A 23,804-nucleotide genomic window follows, 5' to 3' on the forward strand; every position below is an offset into this window, starting at 1 on the left:
ATTGCCAGAGGAGGTTGCGGAAGCAGATACATTAATGACGTTCAAAAGGCATATTGATAAACACATGGATAGGATGGGTACAGAGGGATACGGCACAAGGAAGTGCTGAGGGTTTTGGCAAAGGTTGGTATCATGACCGGTACAGACTTGTAGGGCCAAAGGGCCAATTCCTGTGCTGCATTGCTGTACAGACTGCCCCATCAGAGACATCTAGCTATGCGTGACTGCTCCTGACCACATCAAAAGCAGTTAACTTCTTTCTGCTGATAAAAAGAGGAAATGAAAGCACTTAACTCCTAGATGTTTATAAACATTGTGGTTAGGTTCACAGCAGGGTACTTGAGGCACATTAAAGCGTGAAGGGAAATGAAAATGAACAATCCAGAAACCTGGCTGCCTGGAAACAATTGTTGCCTCCTAAAAGCTATTTTGGTTTGAAAGTGAAGAGAAGCCTCGCAGATCAAAGGATCTGAGGGGTGTAAAGCCTTATAATGTGGGTTTGAAGTAACAGCTGCTGCTTTGTACTCATCTGTCTGAGGCAGCAGGTGTATGGGACAGGTAAGTGAAAAAGCAGTGATTTTTCCCTGTTTCTGCCTGGACTGCTCTTTAGCTTCCAGGCAGGGGTGACTGATGGATGGGGGTCTCTGATATAATGATATGGGGGGGGGTTGATATCGGGGATCTCTGTTGGGGGGGTCTCTTTTGGGGGTGGGGTCTCTGTTTGGGGAGGGGTCTCTGATGGGGAGGTCTCTGTTGGGGGGTCTCTGATGGAGGGCTGGGATGGGATAGGCAGGATTTGCATTGTGGGGGGCACTCCAATGGACTTTGGGGCACCTACATTAAATGCTTACCTCCATGGCCCACCACACCTGGGCTATGCCAGCAAATACTTGCACCAATCCATACCCACATGAATTCCAACCTACAGGGCTGGAGCATCACTGAGGCATGGAGAATCTGGCGTCCAGCTATAAATAGGATGCAAATAGGTTCAAATGACCCATTTGCATCCTGCTGGCCGGGCGGGGTGTGAACTTTGATGCTGTCACCTATGCCAATCCTGTTTTTTCCCCTGCCAAGATCCCCACATCATCGGGAACTCTGCAACCAGTGGGGCGGCAGAAAATCCCGCCATGTTAATGCGAATGTCTGCGTCACAGCTGGAAGTGATGTAAACAACCATGTGGTGTGGCAATAATACCCAGTTAGGGGAACATGCAAAAACAGTATCTCAATGAAACACCAAAGACAACACCGAAACTGACTCTTTGATTGAGTTTGTATTGATCTAAGCACAGATAATAAAACAGTTCTGATAATGGCTTTTCACTTTTTTACTTCAGTCTTCCATTGATGTGCTTTACTCTGTAATACGGGATCTCACCAATCAATCTGAAGAAGGGTGAGCACATTTCTTTTTTTTAAAATAACTTTTATTAAAGGTTTTCATAAAATATCCATAACAAAATGAGAAAGAAAAAGGAACCCAACAGGGTTAAGTACAAAACACAATCTAAAAAAGCAACCCCCCAAACCCCTCCCCCCCCTGTACATAAATAATAAATTAACATTAACACCCCGACTTAACACAACAGGTGTATACACCCCCTCAGACCCTCCAGTGCAAATAACATAAACAAAACAAAAATAAAGTAAACCCCCCCCGAGTGCTGTTGCCATTAACCAATGTCTATCGTTCTGCCAGAAAGTCTAAGAACTGTTGCCACCGCCTAAAGAACCCTTGTACCGACCCTCTCAAGGGCGAATTTCACCCTCTCCAATTTAATGAATCCTGCCATATTGCTGATCCAGGATTCCACGCTTGGGGGCCTCGCATCTTTCCACTGAAGGAGAATCCTTCGATGGGCTACCAGGGACGCAAAGGCCAGAATTCCGGCCTCTTTCGCCTCCTGCACTCCCGGCTCCTCTGCTACCCCAGATATTGAGAGCCCCCAGCCTGGTTTGACCCTGGATCCTACCACCCTCGACACCGTCCTCGCTACGCCCTTCCAAAATTCCTCCAGCGCTAGGCATGCCCAGAACATATGGGTGTGATTTGCTGTGCTCCCTGACACCTAACACACCTGTCCTCACCCCCAAAGAACCGGCTCATCCTTGTCCCGGTCATGTCTGCCCTGTGCAGCACCTTAAACTGTATGAGGCTGAGCCTATAGCACGAAGAGGAAGAGTTCACCCTCCCTAGGGCATCTGCCCACATCCCCTCTTCGATCTCCTCTCCCAACTCCTCCTCCCACTTACCTTTCAACTCCACCACCGAGGCCTCCTCCTCCTCCTTCATCACCTGGTAAGTTTCCGAGATCACCCCCCAGAGAGCACCCTGTCCTGTACTGTGTGTGGCAGTAGCCGCGGCAATTACACCACCTGCCGTCTGGCAAACGCCCTTACCTGTAAGTACCCGAAGGTGTTCCCCGGGGGACCCCGTACTTCTCCTCCACCTCAACCAAGCTTGCGAGCTTCCTGTCCACAAACAGGTTCCCAACTTTCGTATCCCTGCCCTGTGCCACCCCGAAAACCCTCCGCCTGTTCTTCCTGGGGTGAACCGGTGGTTCCCCCGTAATGGGGTCCACGCCGAGGCCCCAACTTCCCCCCATGCCACCTCCACTGCACCCAAATTTTGAGGGCCGCCGCCACCACCAGGCTCGTGGTATACCTTCTTGGAGGAAGCAGCAGCGGTGCCGTTGCCAGCGCCCCCAGACTCGTACCCACACAGGACGCCGTCTCCAGCCTCTTCCATGCAGCCCCATCCATCACCCACTTGCGCACCATCGTCGCATTGGCGGCCCAGTAGTACCCACAGAGGTTGGGCAGCGCCATCCCCCCCATCTCTACTCCACTCCAGGAACACCCTTCTCACCCTCGGAGTCCCTCGCGCCCACACAAACCCTATTATACTCCTGTTAACCCGCTTCGGGATAAACACGGGGAGGCACTGGAACAGGAACAAAACCCTTGGGAGCACCGTCATTTTGATTGACTGCACCCTACCCGCCAAGGGCAGCGGCAACGCGTCCCACCTCTTGAATTCCTTCTCCATTTGCTCCACCAGCCTTGTAAAGTTAAGCCTATACAGTGCCCCCCAGCTCCTGATTACCTGGACCCCAAAATATCTGAAGCTCCTTTCCGCCATTTTTAGTGGGAGCTCGCCAATCCCCCCTCTTCCCCATATTGAGCTTGTACCCCGAAAAGTCCCCGAATTCCCTAAGGATCCTCATTACCTCTGGCATTCCTCCCACCGGGTCCGCCACATACAGCAGCAGGTCATCCGCATAAAGCGATACCTTATGCTCCTCCCCACCCCGCACCAACACCCTCCAGTTCCTCGACTCTCTCAGTGCCATAGCCAGGGGTTCAATCGCCAGTGCGGAGAGTAGGGGGGAGAGGGGACACCCCTGTCTCGTCCCTCGGTGCAACCAAAAGTACTCGGACCTCCTCCTATTTGTGGCCACATTCGCCATCGGGACCTCATACAACAGGATGAGCACATTTCTATGGAATCTAGTGTAGATTAGACAACCTTTGCTTTGCTGAAAAATAGTCATAGAATCATTATAGCATAGAAGGCAGAGGCCTTTCAGCCCATCAAGTTTATTGTGACATCATTGATTGTCGCCGCTTCCACCACCCTCACTGGCCATGAGCTCCAGGTCATTATCACAAGCTGAATATAAGAAGTTCTTCTTCTCCTTTATCTCTTGCCCAAAAGCTTAAACCCATGTCCTCTCACTTTACACCAATGGTTTTTATTAGATGTGTGATGCACGATCAATGACCACTAAAGCGAGGTTGTAGTCCAACTGAAGGCTTTAATAAGCTAGATATTTCCCCCAGCAGCTCAGGTACAGAATGAAGGCTGCTGGGGCGGCACGGGCTCTTATACCCCACCTAGCAGGGCGGAGCTACCATACATCTTAACCAATAGAAAGCATACAGTTTCCACCAATGGTGCTCCAGCCTATCAGGTACCGTAATACCTCTACTACCACATTCACCCCTTGTTAAAAAAAGAGTCCGGCGGGGGTGATGGCCTGATACTACAAACATGGCAACGTGGTAGAATTAGTTATGGAGGTACCGTAATACCTCCGTACAGCACTTTGTAACTATTTACAATTCTGATAGCTATTTACAATTGATGATTTAAATTTATAGTTTACAATTTAAAGTGAAGCAATCAGTCGATCGAGGGCCCTGGTCGTCCTCTGTGATCGTCCGAGCTTCGGTGGTGACTCCAGTGGAGGCTCGGGCGTCTGTGACTCCGGGAGCGTGGCTTCGATCTCCATGGCAGCTTCGGCACCCCTAGACGGCGCTGGTGGGGAAAACGGTTGACCTGGGAAGGGAGCACCTGCGGGGTGCGTCGGTGGGTGGGGGGGCCTGGACGGGGCCGGCGGAAGGACCGATCCTTCTGTAAGGTGCCCTGGTGGAGGGGAGGGTGGGACTGGTGGCTGGGGTGTGCGTGGGGCTCCGGCGGGCGCCAGGTCTCGTAGGGAGACCATATCTTGTCGGCCATCGGGGTACGCCACGTAGGCGTACTGGGGGTTAGCGTGGAGAAGATGGACCCTCTCGACCAACGGGTCTGACTTGTGCGCCCGCACGTGTTTTCGGAACAGGATGGGTCTGGGTTCTGCCAGCCAGGTCGGGAGCGAGGTCCCAGAGGAGGACTTCCTGGGGAAGACAAGGAGACGTTCGTGAGGTGTCTGGTTGGTGGTGGTACAAAGCAGTGACCGGATGGAGTGGAGGGCATCCGGGAGGACTTCCTGCCAGCAGGAGACCGGGAGATTCCTGGACCGTAGGGCCAGTAGGACGGTCTTTCAGACCGTTCCGTTCTCCCTCTCTACCTGTCCGTTAGCGGTCGGTGCTAAACACGCATTTATCATTGTTGTATGTAAGGTAAAGGATTTTTGCGGTCTGGAGGAATTTTCGGAGGTTGGTGTCGTGGTCCTGCTGGCCGTGGCCGCAGATGGTGACATTATCGAGATACGGGAATGTTGCCCGTAAACCGTACCGGTCAACCATTTGGTCCATCTCGCGCTGGAAGACCGAGACCCTGTTGGTGACACCGAATGGAACCCTTAAGAAGTGGTAGAGCCGACCATCTGCCTCGAAGGCAGTGTGTTTGCGGTCACTAGTGCGGATGGGGGGCTGGTGATAGGCGGACCTAAGATCCACCGTGGAGAAGACCTTGTAATGCGTGATCCTGTTTACCAGGTCGGATATGCGGGGGAGAGGGTACGCGTCCAGCTGCGTAAACCTGTTGATGGTCTGACTGTAGTCGATAACCATCCTATGCTTCTCCCCGGTCTTTACCACCATTACTTTAGCTCTCCAGGGGCTGTTACTGGCTTCAATGACTCCTTCCCTCAGTAGCCTTTGGACCTCTGACCTAATAAAGATCCGATCCTGGCCACTGTACTGTCTGCTCCTGGTGTCGACGGGTTTGCAATCCGGGGTGAGGTTCGCAAACAGGGAAGGCGGGTCAACCTTAAGGGTCGCGAGGCCGCAGACAGTGAGGGGGGATATAGGGCCGCCGAATTTGAAGGTTAGACTTTGGAGGTTACACTGGAAGTCTAAACCTAGGAGTGTGGCCGCGCAGAGGTGGGGAAGGATGTAGAGACGGAAATTTTTGAACTCCCTTCCCTGGACTGTGAGGTTTGCTATACAAAACCCCTTTATCTCCACTGAGTGTGAACTGGAAGCCAGGGAGATTTTATGATTAACGGGGTGGATGAGGAGAGAACAGCGCCTTACCGTGTCGGGGTGTATGAAGCTCTCCGTGCTCCCAGAGTCAATTAGGCAGAACGTCTCGTGCCCGTTGATGAATACAGTCGTTGTAGCAGTTGAGAGTGTTCGAGGCTGGGACTGATCCAGAGTCACCGAGGCTAATCGCAGCAGTTGAGTGTTCTCTTCGGGCAGTGTGTGGTCAGCTGAGCTGGGGTCCTGGGGGTTCATCCAAGATGGCGGCTCCCATCGGTTGCACATGGCTGGGGGTGCACAAAATGGCGGCGCCCATCCCTCTAACGTGGCGTCCGCGGGACAAGATGGCGGCGCCCGGGGTCCGCACGTGGCCCTGGAGTAGGAAGATGGCGGCGACCGCTGGCCGCACGGGGACCGTGGAGAGGTTTGCGGTGGTGGTCCGCATTCGCCGCCGGAGACTGCGGCAACCTCACGGGCCTGACATACCCTCACAAAATGGCACTTTTTGCCGCATCACTTGCAGGTGGATGCGCGGGCTGGGCAGCGCTGGCGGGGTTGGTTGGCCTGCCCGCAAAAGTAGCAGCAGGGCCCCCTGAGTTACCAGGCCGCCTTGCAGCGCAGGCTTGTGGGGGGATGGGGGATGTCTCGGGGTCGGCTGCGGAGGGGTTCCACGCTGCCCAGGGAGCTGCCGCGCGGTGGGGAACTTGAGAGCAGGCGTTTCTGGAGGCCACGTCCAGGGAGTCTGCAAGGCCCGTGCCTCCTTGAGATCTAGAGTGTCTTTTTCTAGCAGTCGCTGGCGGATTTGTGAGGATAGCATACCTGCCACAAAAGCGTCCTGGACCAAGAGTTCAGTGTGTTCGCTCGCCGAAACTTGTGGGCAGCTGCAGTTTCTCCCCAACACCAGGAGTGCACGGTAGAATCTTCCAGCCATTCCCCAGGGGTTTGTCGCCTCGTTGCTGGCAGGTGCCGGGCGTAGCGTGGTTTACCCGGCGAATATAATGTCCTTTTAGTAGCTCTATTGCTGCATCAAAGTCTTCCGCTTCCTCAATGAGGGTGTAAATCTCTGGGCTCACCCTTGAGTGCAGGACTTGCATTTTCTGCTCTCCCGTGGGTGTATTTTCGGCCGTCCCGAGATACCCTTTAAAGCACGCCAGCCAATGCTTGAAGATTGCCACTGAGTTCGCCGCGTGGGGGCTGAGTTGCAGACACTCCAGCTTGATTCGGAGCTCCATCCTTTTAAAAAAAAAACTAGCTTATTAAATTGATGCACGATCAATGACCACTAAAACGAGGTTGTAGTCCAACTGAAGGCTTTAATAAGCTAGATGTTTCCCCCAGCAGCTCAGGTACAGAATGAAGGCTGCTGGGGCGGCACGGGCTCTTATACCCTGCTTAGCAGGGCGGAGCTACCATACATCTTAACCAATAGAAAGCATACAGTTTCCACCAATGGTGCTCCAGCCTATGAGGTAATACCTCTACAGGTATGTAGAGGTATCCGTAATACCTCTACTACCACAATTTGCTTTCTTTGCACATCTTATCAAAAACTGTTGGACTCTGTACACCACTTTAAGATCTCCTTTCAAACTGTTCCAAGGAGAATAACACCATCACCTTTAATCTAACTTTGAGCTAAATTCCTTAATCCCTGGAACCATTCTGGAAAATCTCCTCTTCATCACCCTCTTCAGGACCTTCATAACCTCTCGAAAGAATCATGACCAGAACTGGATGCAGTACTCTAGTTGTGACTTAACCAGGGCTTTATAAGGGTTCAGTTTAACTTCCTTGCTTCTGTAAATTAGTCAATGCCAGCAGTAAAAAAAAAAACTGTTGTGTACAATGATGGGACAGGCCTGATCACAAAAGCACAAATGCTTAACTGGTCTATTTGTTCTAATGAATATCGCTGTTAAAAATGCAACAAATGGGGACTGGGTAGAATGCTCTTTCAGAGAGCCAGTACAGACCTGACGGGCCAAATGGTCTCCTTCTGCACTGTAAAGATTCTGTGATTCTGTGAATGGGCTTTTCCAATAGTTTTGCAGTAAAGACATGAATCCAGATCTTCCACTTTATAGATCATCAGAGACAGGACATATGACTCAAGATGAGAGTCAGGAGAGTCAGCTGGAGATCCCACAGAAGTCCTGATGCACTGACTGTGGGAATAGCACTGGAAGTTTGAACTTTCAATAGGCAATTCCCATTCTCCGCGCACCCTCTGCAAATGTTTCTCTGAGTTAAAGTCGGAGACGTTGGAAATTCCCATTTACTTACCTGGATAGTTACCCAGGAAATGTTAGTCAGAAGAACCCTAGTCTAACTCTTGAGTAACTATACAACTGGACCCCCCTCCCATCAATCACACTATTCCCCCCAACTCCCCCCTCGACCTTCTCTTGACTACCCCAAACGTCCTCCTGAGCCCCTAACTTCCCAGACCCAATCTGACTAGCCCCTGACCTGACAACCTCTCCCTACCTGACCACCCTGCGACCCACCTACCCACTCACTAATCTACACACCTGCCACACTACCCATCTTCCACCCTGTCACCTCACCCACCTGCCAACCTACCCACCTGCTGCCCTACCACCTGCCACCCTACCACATCATTCATCTTTCATCCAAACCACCTTTCACCCTGTCACCTTACCCACCAGCCAACCCATCCACCTGCCACATGACCAACTTAACTCACTCACGTTCACATTCACTAACACTCACATGGGACATTTAAATTTACCTTGGGGCAGTTAATGCTGTAAAAAATGGCATGTGGCTTCTGTGCCGATTCTCTTCGCTGCTCTCTGCGTGGATTCCTGTGCTGAGGGAATTCTTCTGCATTATAGATATGGGGCGGGATGCTCCGACCCCCCGCCGGGTCGGAGAATCGCCGGGTGCTGGCGTAAATCCCGCCCCGCCGTGTCCCGAATTCTCCACCACCAGAGATTCGGCGGGGGCGGGAATTGCGCCACGCCGGTCGGCGGGCCCACCCCCGGCGATTCTCCGGCCCACGATGGGCCGAAGTCCCGCCGCTGTCAACCCTCTCCCGCCGGCGTGGATTAAACCACCTACCTTACAGGTGGGAGCAGGCGGCGCGGGTGGGATCCGGGGTCCTGGGGGGGCGCGGGGCGGTCTGGCCCCGGAGGGTGCCCCCACAGTGGCCTGGCCCGCAATCGGGGCCCACTGATCCGCAGGCGGGCCTGTGCTGTGGGGGCACTCTTTTTCTTCCGCCTTTGCCATGGTCTTCACCATGGCGGAGGCGGAAGAGACCCCCTCAAGGTGAGGGCTTGGCCCCTAAAGGTGCGGAGACTTCCGCACCTTTGGGGCGTCCCGACACCGGAGTGGTTCCCGTCACTCCATCACGCCGGGACCCCTCCGCCCCAAGGGGAGAATCCCTTGAGGGGCTAGGCCCGCGCCGAAGTGGTTTCCGCTCCACCGGCTGCAGTGGACGGCCTTTGGCGCCATGCCAGAGAGGGCCGAAAGGACTTCGCCGGCCTGCGTAAGTCCACGCATGCGCGGGAGTGTCAGCGGCTGCTGACGTCATCCCCGCGCATGCGCAGGGGAGGGGGTCTCTTCTGCCTCCGCCATGGTAAAGACCATGGCGAAGGCGAAAGAAAAAGAGTGCCCCCACGGCACAGGCCTGCCCGCGGATCGGTGGGCCCCGATCGTGGGCCAGGCCACCGTGGGGGCACCCCCCAGGACCACGGAGCCCGCCCGTGCCGCCTGCTCCGGCCGGTAAGGTAGGTGGTTTAATCCACGCCGGCGGGAGAGGGTTCACAGCGGCCGGCCTAACCCAATCACACTTTACATTGGAATAACAAGGAGCCACAGATCGGGAGTGATGTTTGAAAGTACACCGGTGACTCTCGCATACGCTCCACACCTCTGATAATTAGTGCTGCCAATCTTACACCAGCATAAAGATGGCACTGCTAGTGGCTACCAAGGTCATCATCACTTTAACTGCTTTTGCAACAGAATTATTCCAAACAGAAGCAAACCATACAGTGAAAATATCCTAGTATACTGTCCATTGGATATCAGGGAGGTGAGGGAGAGCTGAGTTCATTGTTTTTTTTCTAAGCTGAGAGAAGTACAATGAAGATAGCAGGATTTTCAATAAGGTAGAGGTATACGAACTACAAAGGGTTCTACTGCATTAATGTGCAGTTGGTGAAGGCAATTGTATGACATATTCTGGCCAAGTGTTTTAGTGCTTTGTGCCAGTTTATTTTTTTAAAAACTATTTTTATTGGTGTTTTCCAGTTTTTACAGAAAAAATAGCTCAAGTGTATCTGGTATTTACAAATAAGTTTGTGTCTTATTTACAATGGTTTTTACATGAGGTCCCCACCCCTACCTCCCTTCCCCTTCCCTTATTGTTAGTTTAGTTCCCCTTTTAGTGTTGCCGTCTGCCCTGGGCGCCACGTATCACATTTATCCTCCACCTCCGGGAAGAACTTGCTCATTCGGCTTCGAATCAGGTCAGCTCTGTGCACCACTTTAAATTGCATGAGGCTTAGCCTAGCACAGGAGGAGATGGAGTTGGCCCTGCTCAGTGCTTCGCTCCAGAGTCCTCAACCCACTTCCGTCCCCAATTCGTCCTCCCATTTCTGTCTAGTTCGTCCAGTGATAGTCTTGCCCTGTCCAGCAACCGTCCGTATATGTCCCCACAGTTTCCCCCCTCCTTACTGCCTGTGTTGATTAATTCCTCTGGTTGAGTGTTTGGTTGATTCATTAGGTGCATCCCTAATTGCAAACAGTACGAATGGAATTCCTTTACCCAAATCCTCTGGATAATCTTGACAATAAGCCCTCAACATTGTCTTTCATGTTTGAGGCCACCATTCTAATTCTGGATGGCACGTGATTGATTTAAATTGTTTTACTCCTAAGATATCCATAACCTCCTTGAATAACTTTGAGGGAAAATTTGATCCTTGATCCGATTGTATTTCTGTGGGTAGTCCATATCTAGTAAAAATTTTAAGTAACTCCCCCACAATCTTTTTACTTGTAATATTGTGTAATGGAATGGCTTCTGGAAACCTAGTAGACACATCCATTATAGTCAAAAGATATTGATTCCCACTTTTCATTTTAGGAAGCGGTCCTACGCAATCAATTAAGATCCTTGTAAAGGTTCCTCAAATGCTGGAATGGGTATTAAGGGTGATGGTTTTATCACTGCTTGAGGTTTCCCTATCACTTGACATGTGTGACATGATCAACAAAATTTAACTACATCTTTATGTAGTCCAGACCAATAAAAATATTTTTTGTATTTTATATTGAGTTTTCCTTACTCCCAAATGACCTCATGTGCTACTCGCAACACCTCCTTTTTATACCCTACCGGCAATACCACTTGATGAACTTCTGCCCACTTTTCATCCGCCTGCATATGTAAAGGTCTCCATTTTCTCATTAAGACATCATTTGATAAAAATAAATTTAGAGTACCCAATTATTTTTTTTCCAATTAAGGGGAATTTAGTGTGGCCAATCCACCTAATCAGCACATCTTTTGGGTTGTGGGGGTGAAACCCACGCAGACACAGGGAGAATGTGCAAACACCACACAGACAGTGACCAGGGCCGGGATTCAAACCCGGGTCCTCAGCACCGTAGTCCCAGTGCTAACCACTGCGCCACCATGCTGCCCTAAGACATCATTTTTAAGGTAATAACATTCGGGTTTACACTCAGATTCCTCTTCCGTGTATGCTTTCTGATACATACATCTGTTTTATTTCTATATCTTTCTGTTGTAACTCTGCCAACATTCCTGAACTAAAAATATCCACCTCATCTTCCACCTGTTCTTGTTCTTTTCCAACCATCTGATCAAAAATCGTTTCTGATAATTGAATTACAACTTTATCTTCTCTCTTTGATTTCTCCTCTTGTCTCAACCTGTGACTTTGCGGCCTTGTTACTACACAATCCGGAAAAATCCCAGGAAAGACGCCTTTTGACAACTCGGTTGTTTGATTTTCCACTGGCTTATCAACCACACTAGGCATCACTCCCACCTACGATCCAGCTATATCATTACCCAAGATAAACTGTATTCCTGGACAAGATAGTTTCTCTATTACTCCTTCTACCACTTCACCACTCTTCACTGGACTCTCCAACCTCACCTTATATAATGAAACACTGCTCTTCTCACCCTGAATTCCACATATTACCACCTTTTCTGGCAATATTCCTCCCAAACTACCTAACAATGTGACCTTACATGGTTATTTTATTACAGTAAAAACATCTGAAACTTTTCATTTCCTGGATTTCTTCCTTAATCTGAGGTGCACTATCCTTATTATCTCCCATCAGATCTCCTTTACCACTTGAGTATTTCTCGAGGGCAGCACGGTAGCACAGTGGTTAGCATAGTTGCTTCACAGCTCCAGGGCCCCAGATTGAATTCCCGGCTTGGGTCACTGTCTGTGCGGAGTCTTCACGTTCTCCCCGTGTCTGCATGGGTTTCCTCTGGCTGCACCAGTTTCCTCTCACAGTCCAAAGATGTGCAGGTTAGGTGGATTGGCCATGATAAATTGCCCTTAGTGTCCAAAAAGGTGGGGTGGGGTTACTGGGTTACGGGGATAGGGTGGAGGTGGGCTTGGGTAGGGTGCCCTTTCCACGGGCCAGTGCAGACTCGATTGGCCGACTGGCCTTCTTCTGCACTGTTAAGTCTGTGATTCTATGATTGTCTTTCCCCCAGTTTCTATCCCTCACAGGCTGAAACTGATGTCAGAAACCAAGCTTTGATTTATGAACTAATTCATAATCATCTGCCATTTCTGCTGCTAATTTCATAATTTTAACCCTCTGCTCTTCCACATGAGTTCTCACTACATCAGGAATTGAATTTTTAAATTCCTCCAAAATTATCATGTCTCTAACAGCTTGATACGTTTGGTCTATTTTGAAAGCCCTTGTCCACCTAGCAGAATTACTCTGTTTGATCCTTCCAAACTCCATGTATATTTGACCAGGTTCTTTCCTTAAATTTCTAAACATTTGTCTGTAGGCTTCAGGCACTAGCTCATATGCACCTATGATGGATTTTTTTCCACCTCCTCATACGTCCCAGATACCTCCTCTGATTGTCTTGCAAACACTTCACTAGCTCTACCTACCAACTTTGTTTGAGTCAATAATACCCACATGTCATGAGGCCATTTCATTTGTTTAGCTACCTTCTCAAATGAAATGAAAAAGGCTTCTACATCCTTCTCATCAAACCTTGGCAATGTTTGGACATATTTAAATAGATCCCCACCAAATCTTCAACTACAAAGGTCTTGCTCTTTCTCACTATCCTCAGACTGTACTTTTCTCTTTACCTCCAGCAATTTTACACATTTCATGGCCAGTTTCTGAAGTTCAAAGTCTCTCTTTTTCTTTTTCCTCTCTCTCCTTTTCTTTTCCCCTAATCTGTACCTCCATTTCTCTCGCTTTTTGTTCTGCTAGGGCTATTCTTTCTTTTTCCCTTTCCTCTTTCCCCTTTTCTTTTCCCTTGATCTGTACCTCCCTTTTTGTTCTGCTAGAGCTGTTCTTTCTTTTTCCCCTTCCTCTTTCCCTCATTTCAAATTCAAGCTGCTTTAATTCTTTTCACGTTTAAGCTGCTTTATCTGTAATTGAATTCTTCCATTTCCAATGATTCTGACTGTGTCTCAGGCAATTTTAAATGCTCAGATACTGCCGCAATTACCTCTTCCTTCCATACTTTGGCAGGCAATGTTAACTGCAATATTATTGCCAATTCTAAAAGCCTTGTTTTAGACTCCGTTTGTAAGGTACTGTGCCTGACCTTCTCCAGCCCCCAAAACTTCTGAACCTCTGAAAGAGCCATTGTCCACAACACACTCCCTATTTAAACTTGAAAACAACACCTGAAAAGCAAACACAAATATGCTCATCCCTCACTGTCTATAAGTTCATTAAGCAAACCCAATCACGAAAAATGGACTTTTATCCGACGAGCCTTCAATTTTGTTATGGGCCAGGTCTTAGAAACTCCAAAGTGTATTATGAAGTTCACCTGACCTACAACCTTTATGTTGAATTTGGCTAGGATGAGCACAAAAGCCTTCACTGCAGGTGTGATTCATCGGACTTATAGAACATAGAACAGTACAGCACAGTACAGGCCCTTCAGCCCACGATGTTGTGCCGACCATTTATCCTAATCTAAGATTAACCTAACCTACACCCCTTCAATTTACTGCTGTTAATGTGCCTGTTTAAGAGTTGCTTAAAAGTCCCTAATGACTCTGACTCCACCACCTCTGCTGGCAGTGCATTCCACGCACCCACCACTCTCGAAGAGAACCTACCTCTGACATCTCCCCGAGATCTTCCTCCAATCACCTTAAAATTATGTCCCCTCATGACAGCCATTTCCGCCCTGGGGAAAAGTCTCTGGCTATCTACTCTATCCATACCTCTCATCATCTTGTACACCTCTATCAAGTCACCTCTCTTCCTTCTTCGCTCCAATGAGAAAAGCCCTAGCTCTCTCAACCTTTCTTCATAAGACATGCTCTCCAGTCCAGGCAGCATCCTGGTAAATCTCCTCTGCGCAGCATCCTGGTAAATCTCCTCTGCACCCTCTCAAAAGCATCCACATCCTTCCTATAATGAGGCGACCAGAACTAGTCACAATATTCCAAGTGTGATCTAACCAGGGTTTTATAAAGCTGCAGCAAAACCTCGCAGCTCTTAAACTCAATCCCCCTGTTAATGAAACACACCATACGCCTTCTTAACAACCCTATCAACCTGGGTGGCAACTTTGAGGGATCTATGTACATGGAGCCCAAGATCCCTCTGTTCCTCCACACTTCCAAGAATCCTGCCTTTAACCCAATATTCAGCATTCAAATTCGACCTTCCAAAATTAATCATTTCACATTTATCTAGGTTGTTCTCCATCTGCCACGTCTCAGCCCAGCTCTGCATCCTGTCAATGTCGTGTTACAACCTGCAACAGCCCTCAACACTATCTACAGCTCCACCAACCTTCGTGTCATCGGCAAACTTACTAACCTACCCTTCCACTTCCTCATCCAAGTCATTTGTAAAAAACCACAAAGAGCAGAGGTCCCAGAACAGATCCCTGTGGGACACCACTAATTACCGACCACCAGGCAGAATACTTTCCATCCACTACCACTCGCTGTGTTCTTTCGGCCAGCCAATTCTGTATCCCGATAGTCAAATTTCCCTGTATCCCACGCCCCCTAACTTTCTGAATGAGCCTACCATGGGGAACTTTATCAAATGCCTTACTGAAATCCACATACACCACATCCACTGCCCGACCTTCATCAATGTGTCTCGTCACAGCCTCAAAGAATTCAATGAGGCTTGTGAGGCATGACGTGCCCCTCACAAAGCCATGCTGACCTTGATCAAACTATGTTTTTCTAAATAATCATAAATCCTATCTTGCAGGATCATTTCCAGTATTTTGCTCACCATAGACGTAAAACTGAATGGTCTGTAATTCCCAGGGATTTCCCTATTCCCTTTCTTGAACAGATAGAACTTCCTACACACTTTAATCAAAACAAGGTTTATTCTAAGAATTTAGTTAACATGTATATATATATATATACAGCTCACAGCTTCACTAACTCAGAACTGACTGCTCCAGACCTGGCTCCGCCGGTTGAGAGCAGCTGTGGATGGCGCCGGTGGGACTGGCCGTTTTCATCCCCATTCCACTCTTGCTTAAGTTTAAACACAATGGGCATGATCTACTGGCGTAAGTCGCGAAAACGAGTGGGTCGATTAGACAGCAGGAGGGGCTGAAATCGGGATCCACATCAGGAGCCGATTGGTTTCTGATCTAGCCAGCCCGCTCCAATTGCAAGATCTGGATCCCACCGCAGCATGGCGCGAAACCAATAATTACCAATTAAGATCAATCTCCATCCCATTAACGGCAGCTCACTGCTAACGAATCGGAACAGCATTAAATCCATCCCGTATTAAACCCAACATGTCAATGCGCAGACCAACTCCATGATTCAGAGATGCTGACCTGGCCAAACTGATGGACACAATGGAGTCCAGATGGGATACCCTGTTCCCCCGAGGGTTCGGAGGGTCAGCCATAGGGCAACCAGTGCCACCTGGAAGTCAGTAAGAGCGGCAGTCAGCTCGGGGAGTGTCACCAGGAGGACCACCATGCAGTGCTGCAAGAAGCTAAATGACCTCCACCAGGCTGCATGGGTGAGTTGACATCGGCCATCTGGTGCCGGACCCGCCTGCTTTTCGCTCTACGGAATGGGCCGAGCGGCCGTCGTAAAAACGGCCAGTCCCACCGGCGCCATCCACAGCTGCTCTCAACCGGCGGGAACTCGGCGTAGAAAGGTCGGGGGGGGGCGACCAGTGGTGGGGGGAGGGGGGTTCCGACCCCGGGGTGGCTTCCAATGTGGTCTGGCCCGCGATCAAGGCCCAACGATCGGCGGGCCGGCCTCTCTGGCTAGTGGCCTCGTTTCTTCCGCGCCGGCCCCTGTAGTCCTGCGTCATGTTGCGTTGGGGCCGGCGCGTTGAAGGAAGGCACTGCGCATGCGTGTGTTGGCGCCGGCGCCACTGCGCATGTACGCATTGCCGTCAGTGCCACTGCGCAAACGCGGATCCCGCGGCGCCCAGTTCACGCTGGGAACAGCAGCTGGAGCGGCGTGAACCACTCCAGTGCCGTGATGGCCCCTTTTGCAGGCCAGGATTAGTCGTCGGGTCGGCCCGTTCACGCCATCGTAAAACATGATGGTGTTTACGACGGTGTGGACACTCTGCTGCAGGTTTAGAGAATCCCGCCCCATGTTTGTGAGAGAACATGGAGATCCTGAATCCAATACATTCACTGAAAGTGCTGAGACCAAGGTCGGGGAACTTGGTGAAAACCACCTCAAGTTATCTCTGAACCAGGGATGAAGGCAGGGGTGGTGGGGGGGGGGGGGGGGGTAGAGATATGTAGAATAATGTAAATAATGTATTCGATAGAATTATAGAGACTTGGGTGGAGATGTAGTGTAAAAGATAAATGTGAATAACCAATCTACATCAGTGATGCAAGATCACATGATAAAAGTATGATGAGAGATAGTTTTGTGTGAAACCTCTTGCATATCTTGTATATGATGTACCGTCAATTACCACGAGACGAGAACGGTGAAACAATCGAGGCTTTATTGCACAAGATGTTGTGCCTCCTGCAGCTGGAACAAGAATGGGAGCAATGCAGGAGAGCATACACTTTTATACGCTGCCTTCTGGGAGGAGCCAGCAGGCATGGATTTACCCTGGCACCTGTAATACAGGCAGTACTGTAATACATGCAATGTGTTACTAGTGGTGTTTACCACATTCACCCCCTGTTTAAAAAAGAGTCCGGCGGGGGTGACGAAAAACATTACTGATTGAGTCTGTCGGGGGCTTTGACTCTCCGCTGCGATCGCCTCAGTCCTGGTGGTGATGTGATCGCTGACGTCGTCACCTGCGACTCCGGGAGCGTGTTGTCCTTGTCTTTGTCACCCCTTAGTGGACCCAGTGAGGGGATGGATCCTGCTGGGATGGGGGCTGCGGTGGGGTTCGCTGGAGGGAGGGTGGGTGGCGCAGGGATGAATGAGGCAACCGGGGTGGGGGGAGGAGCGGTGCCAGGTCCCGGGGGGGGGGGAGACTGTGTCCTGTCGCCTGTCGGGGTGTGCCACGTAGGCATACTGTGGGTTTGCATGGAGGATGTGGACTTTCTCAACCAAGGGATCCAATTTATGGCTCCGCACATGCTTCCGGAGGAGGAAGGGTCCAGGAATTGTCAGCCATGTTGGGAGCGAGACCTCGGAGGTGGACTTCCTGGGGAAGGTTAACACACTTTTGTGAGAGGTCTCATTAGTAGCTGTGCACAGGAGCGACCGGATGGAGTGCAGCGCGTCGGGGAGGACCTCCTGCCAGCGGAAGACCAGGAGATTTCTAGACCGAAGGGCCAGCAGGACGGCCTTCCAGACCGTCCCGTTCTCCCTCTCCACCTGCCAGTTTCCCCGGGGGTTGCTGTTGGTCGTCCTGCTCGAGGCGATGCCCTTGCTGAGCAGGAACTGACGCAGCTCATCACTCATGAAAGAGGATCCACGATCGCTGTGGATGTAGGCGGGGAAACCGAACAGAGTGAAGATGCTGTGCAGCGCTCGGATGACCGTGGCAGTAGTCATGTCGGGGCACGGGATGGCGAAAGGGAACCGGGAGTACTCGTCAATTACGTTGAGGAAGTACACGTTGCGGACGGTGGAGAGGAGGGGCCCTTTGAAGTCCATGCTGAGGCGCTCAAAGGGGCGGGAGGCCTTCACCAGGTGCGCTCTATCTAGCTGGTAGAAGTGCGGCTTGCACTCTGCGCAGACTTGGCAGTCTCTGGTTACGGTCCTAACCTCCTCAATGGAGTAGGGCAGGTTGTGGGCCTTGACAAAATGGAAGAACCGGGTGACCCCCGGGTGGCACAGGTCATAGTGGAGAGCCCGGAGTCGGTCCACTTGTGCGCTGGCACATGTACCGCGGGATAGGGCATCGCGGGGCTCATTGAGCTTCCCCGGGCGATACAAGATCTCATAATTATAGGTGGAGAGCTCGATCCTCCACCTCAAGATCTTGTCATTTTTGATCTTGTCTCGCTGCGTATTATTAAACATGAAGGTAACCAACCGTTGGTCAGTGAGGAGAGTGAATCTCCTGCCGGCCAGGTAATGCCTCAAATGTCGCACGGCTTCCACAATGGCTTGGGCCTCCTTTTCGACGGAGGAGTGCCGAATTTCGGAGGCATGGAGGGTGCGGGAACGAAAGCCACGGGTCTGCCTGCCTGGTTGAGGGTGGCGGCCAGGGCTACATCTGATGCATCGCTCTCCACCTGAAAGGGGAGGGTCTCGTCGACTGCGTGCATCGTGGCCTTGGCGATGTCCGCCTTGATGTGGTTGAAGGCCTGGCGGGCCTCAGCCACCAGGGGAAAAACAGTGGACTTGATGAGTGGGCGGGCCTTGTCCGCATAATTTGGGACCCACTGGGCATAATACGAGAAAAGCCCCAGGCATCGTTTCAGGGCCTTGGAGCAGTGGCGGAGAGGGAGTTCCAGGACGGGGCGCATGCGGTCCGGGTCGGGCCCTAGGACTCCATTTTCCACTACGTAGCCAAGGGTGGCTAAGCAGTTGGTGCGGAACACACATTTCTCCTTATTGTAGGTGAGGTTAAGGAGTATGGCGGTATGGAGGAATTTTTGGAGATTTGCGCCGTGGTCCTGCTGATTGTGGCCATAGATGGTGACGTTATCTAAGTACGGGAAGGTGGCCTGCAGCCCGTACTGGTCAACCATTCGGTCCATCTCTCGCTGGAAGACCGAAACCCCATTGGTGATGTCGAAGGGAACTCTAAGGAAGTGATAGAGGCGGCCATCTGCTTCGAACGCAGCGCATTGGCAGTCCTCCGGGTGGATGGGGAGCTGGTTGTAGGTGGACCTCAAGTCAACTGTAGAGAAGACTCGATACTGTGCAATCTGATTGACCATGTCAGATATGCGTGGGATGGGGTACGTGTCGGGCTGCGTGTACCGGTTGATGATCTGGCTGTAGTCAATGACCATCCTGTGCTGCTCCCCAGTCTTCACTACCACCACTACCACGCGGCGCAGGCCTAAAGTATGGCCGACTCTGGAGGGGATCGAGAGGGCTTTGCAAGGTCCGCGGAGTCCATGCGGAGATTATGGTGGGCCACTTTCAGGGAAGAGGAGAGCGTTACGTGCCTTGGAGGTCCTTCGCTCCGTCTTCTCGGAGCCGCTGCTGGATGTACGTGGATCGGATACTGGACACGAAAGCATCACAAATATGTAAGTTCATGTGTACTTCTGCCGTCACCTCTTTATGGTCTCAGTTACTGGTGAGCGCGGTGAGTCTCTCCAAGTATTCATCCAGCGTTTCCCCTGAGCGCTGGCGGCAGGTCGAGAGCAAATGTCTGGCGCGTACCTCGTTTATCGGCTTTACGAAGCGCTTCTGTAGGATTTCAACCGCCGTTTCGTACGTCGTAGCTTTCTCGATCACGGAGGATAGTCGCTGGCCCACCCGGGCGTGTAGTAAGCTCAGCTTGCGAGGTCCGTCAACTTCAGTCTCTGAGGAATTCAGATAGGCCTCAAAGCACCGGAGCCAATATTTAAACATTTCAGTGGCTTCCGGCGACCGAGCGTCCGAATTGAGCTTCTCAGGCTTTAGACCGCTGTCCAGCATGATGTAGTCTGGTCATTAAATTCAGATACCCTCAGTTACGACTCAGGAGAGGAGATTGATAATTCAAAGGCTTTAATTACCAGAGAACCAGACAGCTCACTGCACGCTGCCGACTGAACGTAACCTTATATACAGCTTCCTGGGGGCGGAGCCGGAGTCCCCAAGGGTTCCAAACCCGGTCTAAAAGGGGCCTATGCATTAAAGGTACATATGTATACAGATATCATTCATCACAAGGGCCAGGCAGTGGACCTGGACACTGCTCTTTCTGCTGCTACCTATTAGATGGTAAAACGGTAGACAGCCTAGGTTCAGTTCCACATATCACAGGTTCCAGTCGCTTGGTGAGCTCATGTGACACACCTCCCACTTCTTTCCCTGGGTATTGGATAAAGGATGAATTTTCCCAGGTCTGGAATCTTGAGGTATTTAATAGAGGAATCAATGTCCTTTTTGTCCTTTGCAGACATCTCCCTTGGCCAGAGCTCTGCGGTACAAATGTACAAATGTAAAGCATGTGGGTGCATTGTGTCTGCAGTCACAGAGGGCATTAGCACCTCTTTAAAGATCATGAGGTCTCTGCTGGTTTCTGGATGTTAGAAATTCCTCTGGTATGAGTCATTGGTCTGGGTAAAGCCTTGGTCCATTTTAAAAATAAAAATACTAATTTTATTGAGTAGCCATATATTTTTTAATAAATATAGATATGTATTTCTTCCTGCCTTCTGGCCAGGTCACTTTATCTATACTATCTGAACCCTTTGTGATTTTAAACACTATCAAATCTACTTCTCAGCTCAGGGAGAATAACCCAGTTTCTCCAGCCTATCGACATTACCATAATTCATTGTATTTAATCTCTGCTCCATCCTCTCCAAAGCCTTCATGTGCTCCAGAATAGGACACAGTACTCCGGCAGGGGGTTTCTTTATCACACCCCTTAAAGTTCTTCAAGTTTTTATCTCATTCAATTTTGAATGAATATGTGAAGGTTTGTGGGCTATATCACTGAATGTCACAATGCTCTGACATTCTTTTTAATTTCCCCTTTATATTTTTAGTACTGTTTTCCAAAATGTATGCCCCCTTGATTACTACTAATAGAAATAATATTTTTTACTATTTATCCTTTCAGACTTTGTCATCCTTCTAATACATTGAGGAGAAAGGGCGGTGGGAATAGACACCTCAAATAGACACCTAAATACCTGCTCGTATTTTATCAGAGAGCGTGAACAATAAGCAGAATCCGGAATTTCACCATAGAAAATCCCAACCAACCTCAACCTGTCTTTATTTGATGTCCTCACATGCCCATGGTCCCATGCTTTATGATGTTGAGCTGTCCTGACCAAGTGTTAATTGAGGAGCTTGTCAAAGCTGCAGGGCTGCCATCACTCAGTAAATCTCGGGCAAGACTCGCCTTCCAGTTTCCAGCTATTTACTCCCGTTTCTGTTTGCCTCTTTTACTTTAGGCTGGTTCAGTCAGACATTAAGATCCTGATATTGTCACACAATATCCCAGACCGACTTTATCGACAATGGCTGCAGCGGCCTGTAAATTTGCCCGTCACACTGATGATGGATGCTTCAGAGATGGAACCGGTGGAGAAGGTGGTCCCAGAATGTCTCACTCTCCTGTTGAAACTTGGAAATTACATCCAGCAAAATCCAAAGGTCCGAGTTTTAATCTAGCATGCAGACTAGACTCCAATCTTGTATTCACATAGTGAAATAGAGAACTCTATTAGAATGAAATTGAACCCAACTTCACTGCAACTCCACACTGAAATCTTTCATTGCTCAATCCAAAAAAGGGCAGAAATCACCGAACATCAGGTATTGGCAATCTCCACACTGACGCACTGGTAAATAAATATTCTGGGCAATTGTTTTTGGATACATACAGAGCGCTACTTTGTTCCAATCACCCCTTAACATATCAGGCTCTCAATTGTTGTTGTGAATGTGACTAGCACATCACCTGCCTTGTTAATTAAGTGGAATCCATTCTTTGCGACAAAAAATAAGTGCGAGTGTGGGTGGGGTTGGGGGGGGGGGGGGGGAGGAGGAAGGAAAGCCTGTCAGTGGATGCGATCTACCGGGTGCATAGCGCTTGAGCGAGACCACTGCATGGCCGATAGATGCCGGGTGAGACCTCCAATGGGCTTCCCAGCAGCCTTTACGTCTTGCGGGATTTACCCAAGTCCCACAAGGCATTAGAGCCAGAATCTCGACCAACTGGCGTGCGCTTAAGTAGGTTTTAAACCGACTGAGGCGAACATACCTGGGATCTACCGGCCTCCCCTCTGAAGCTGCAGCCGGGCACCGTTCAGTACTGGTCCTCGTCAAACATGGACGAGGCGGAACAGCATCCGGAGGGGGTGAGGGGGTGGGGGTGGGGGGGGATCTCCCAGTCCATCGGAGGCCCCTGGTATTATGGGCCAGGGTTTAGAGAACCCCAAAGTATATCATGAAGTTCACCTGACCCACAACATTTAACAGATATTGGTTATGGAGAGCACAGGGGCCCACTTTACAGGTGTGGTGCAACAGAGATCTAAAGTATTTTAAAAACTAAACAATGTTTATTCTATGAATTCAGTTAACACTTTATAAACACACAGTAAACATCTTATCAACTACAAACACTGATACTTTCCCAAATACAATATTCTATAAGTACCCTTAGTAACTTTCCTAACAACATCCATAAGCCCAAAACACTTTTTTAACAAAGACATTTTGACACTCCGCCGTCCACTGAAATTTGCAGCATTTCTTCAGCAAGTCCGTCAGTGGAGCAACCACACTGCAAAGATTTGGCACAAATTTCGGTAAAATCCACTCATGCCAAGAAATCGCATTATTTCCCTTTGTGTCGAGGGTATTGGATACTCCCCAATAACTTTTGTCTTCATATCCCGTGGGACCATTCAACCCTGTCCAATTGTATGGCCAAGGAAAGTGGCTTGGGCTTTTCCAAATTCACTTTTGGCTAGGTTTACCCCCAAACCCGCCTCCTGAAATCGATCGAATAACTCCATCAGATGCTTCAAATGTTCTTTCTATGTCTGGCAAAAAATTACCAGATCGTCGATGTATACCGCACAATTGAGTAATCCTGAAACAACTTTGTTCGTTAACCGTTGAAATGTGGCTGGAGCGTTTTTCGTGTCACATGGCATAACTTTGAATTGGAATATACCATCTGGTGTCACAAAAGCTGAAATTTCCTTTGACCTTTCAGATAAAGGTACCTGCCAGTAACCTTTAAGTAAATCCAGTTTGGAAATAAAAGTTGATTGTCCCACCTCATCAATGCAATCCTCCAAGCGTGGAATAGAACAAGAGTCCGTTCTTGTAACTGCATTAACCTTTCTATAGCCCACTCACAACCGTTGGGTACCGTCCGGTTTTGGTACCATCACTATGGGTGAGCTCCATTGGCTGCAACCCACTTCAATTATGCCATCTTTAAGCATACTTTCAATCTCTTTGTTAACCTGTGCCAATTTTAAAGTGTTAAGTTTATATGGATGTTGTTTAGTTGGAACAGCATTTCCCACATCTACATCATGTGTAGCCATTTTAGTACTTCCCAACTTATCTCCACAAACTGGCCCATGTGATATCAATAACTCTTTCAGGTCAGTTCGTTTTTCCTCTGGAAGGTAACTCAACAATTTAACCCAATTTTTAAGAACATCCTCGTTTTCCAATTTAATTTGAGGAATGTGAAATTCAAAGTCATCTGGATTTGGTTCTTCACTTTGAGTTAGAATCATTAAAACCTCCTCCTTTTGC

At 49.6% G+C, this 23,804-nt stretch overlaps 1 protein-coding gene across 1 annotated transcript in view; it reads left to right on the forward strand.

The window, feature by feature from the left end:
• LOC140393581 (testis-expressed protein 47-like) overlaps positions 1-23,804 on the forward strand; it is an 88,852-nt gene that overhangs the window by 30,674 nt on the left and 34,374 nt on the right. Inside the window, exons 4-5 of the mRNA XM_072479858.1 lie at positions 1,344-1,402; positions 21,473-21,674. Of these exons, the coding sequence (XP_072335959.1) occupies positions 1,344-1,402; positions 21,473-21,674 (261 nt within the window). The remainder of the gene's footprint in view (positions 1-1,343; positions 1,403-21,472; positions 21,675-23,804) is intronic.

Source organism: Scyliorhinus torazame, chromosome 17, assembly GCF_047496885.1.
Source record: "Scyliorhinus torazame isolate Kashiwa2021f chromosome 17, sScyTor2.1, whole genome shotgun sequence".
Taxonomy (NCBI): Eukaryota; Metazoa; Chordata; class Chondrichthyes; order Carcharhiniformes; family Scyliorhinidae; genus Scyliorhinus; species Scyliorhinus torazame.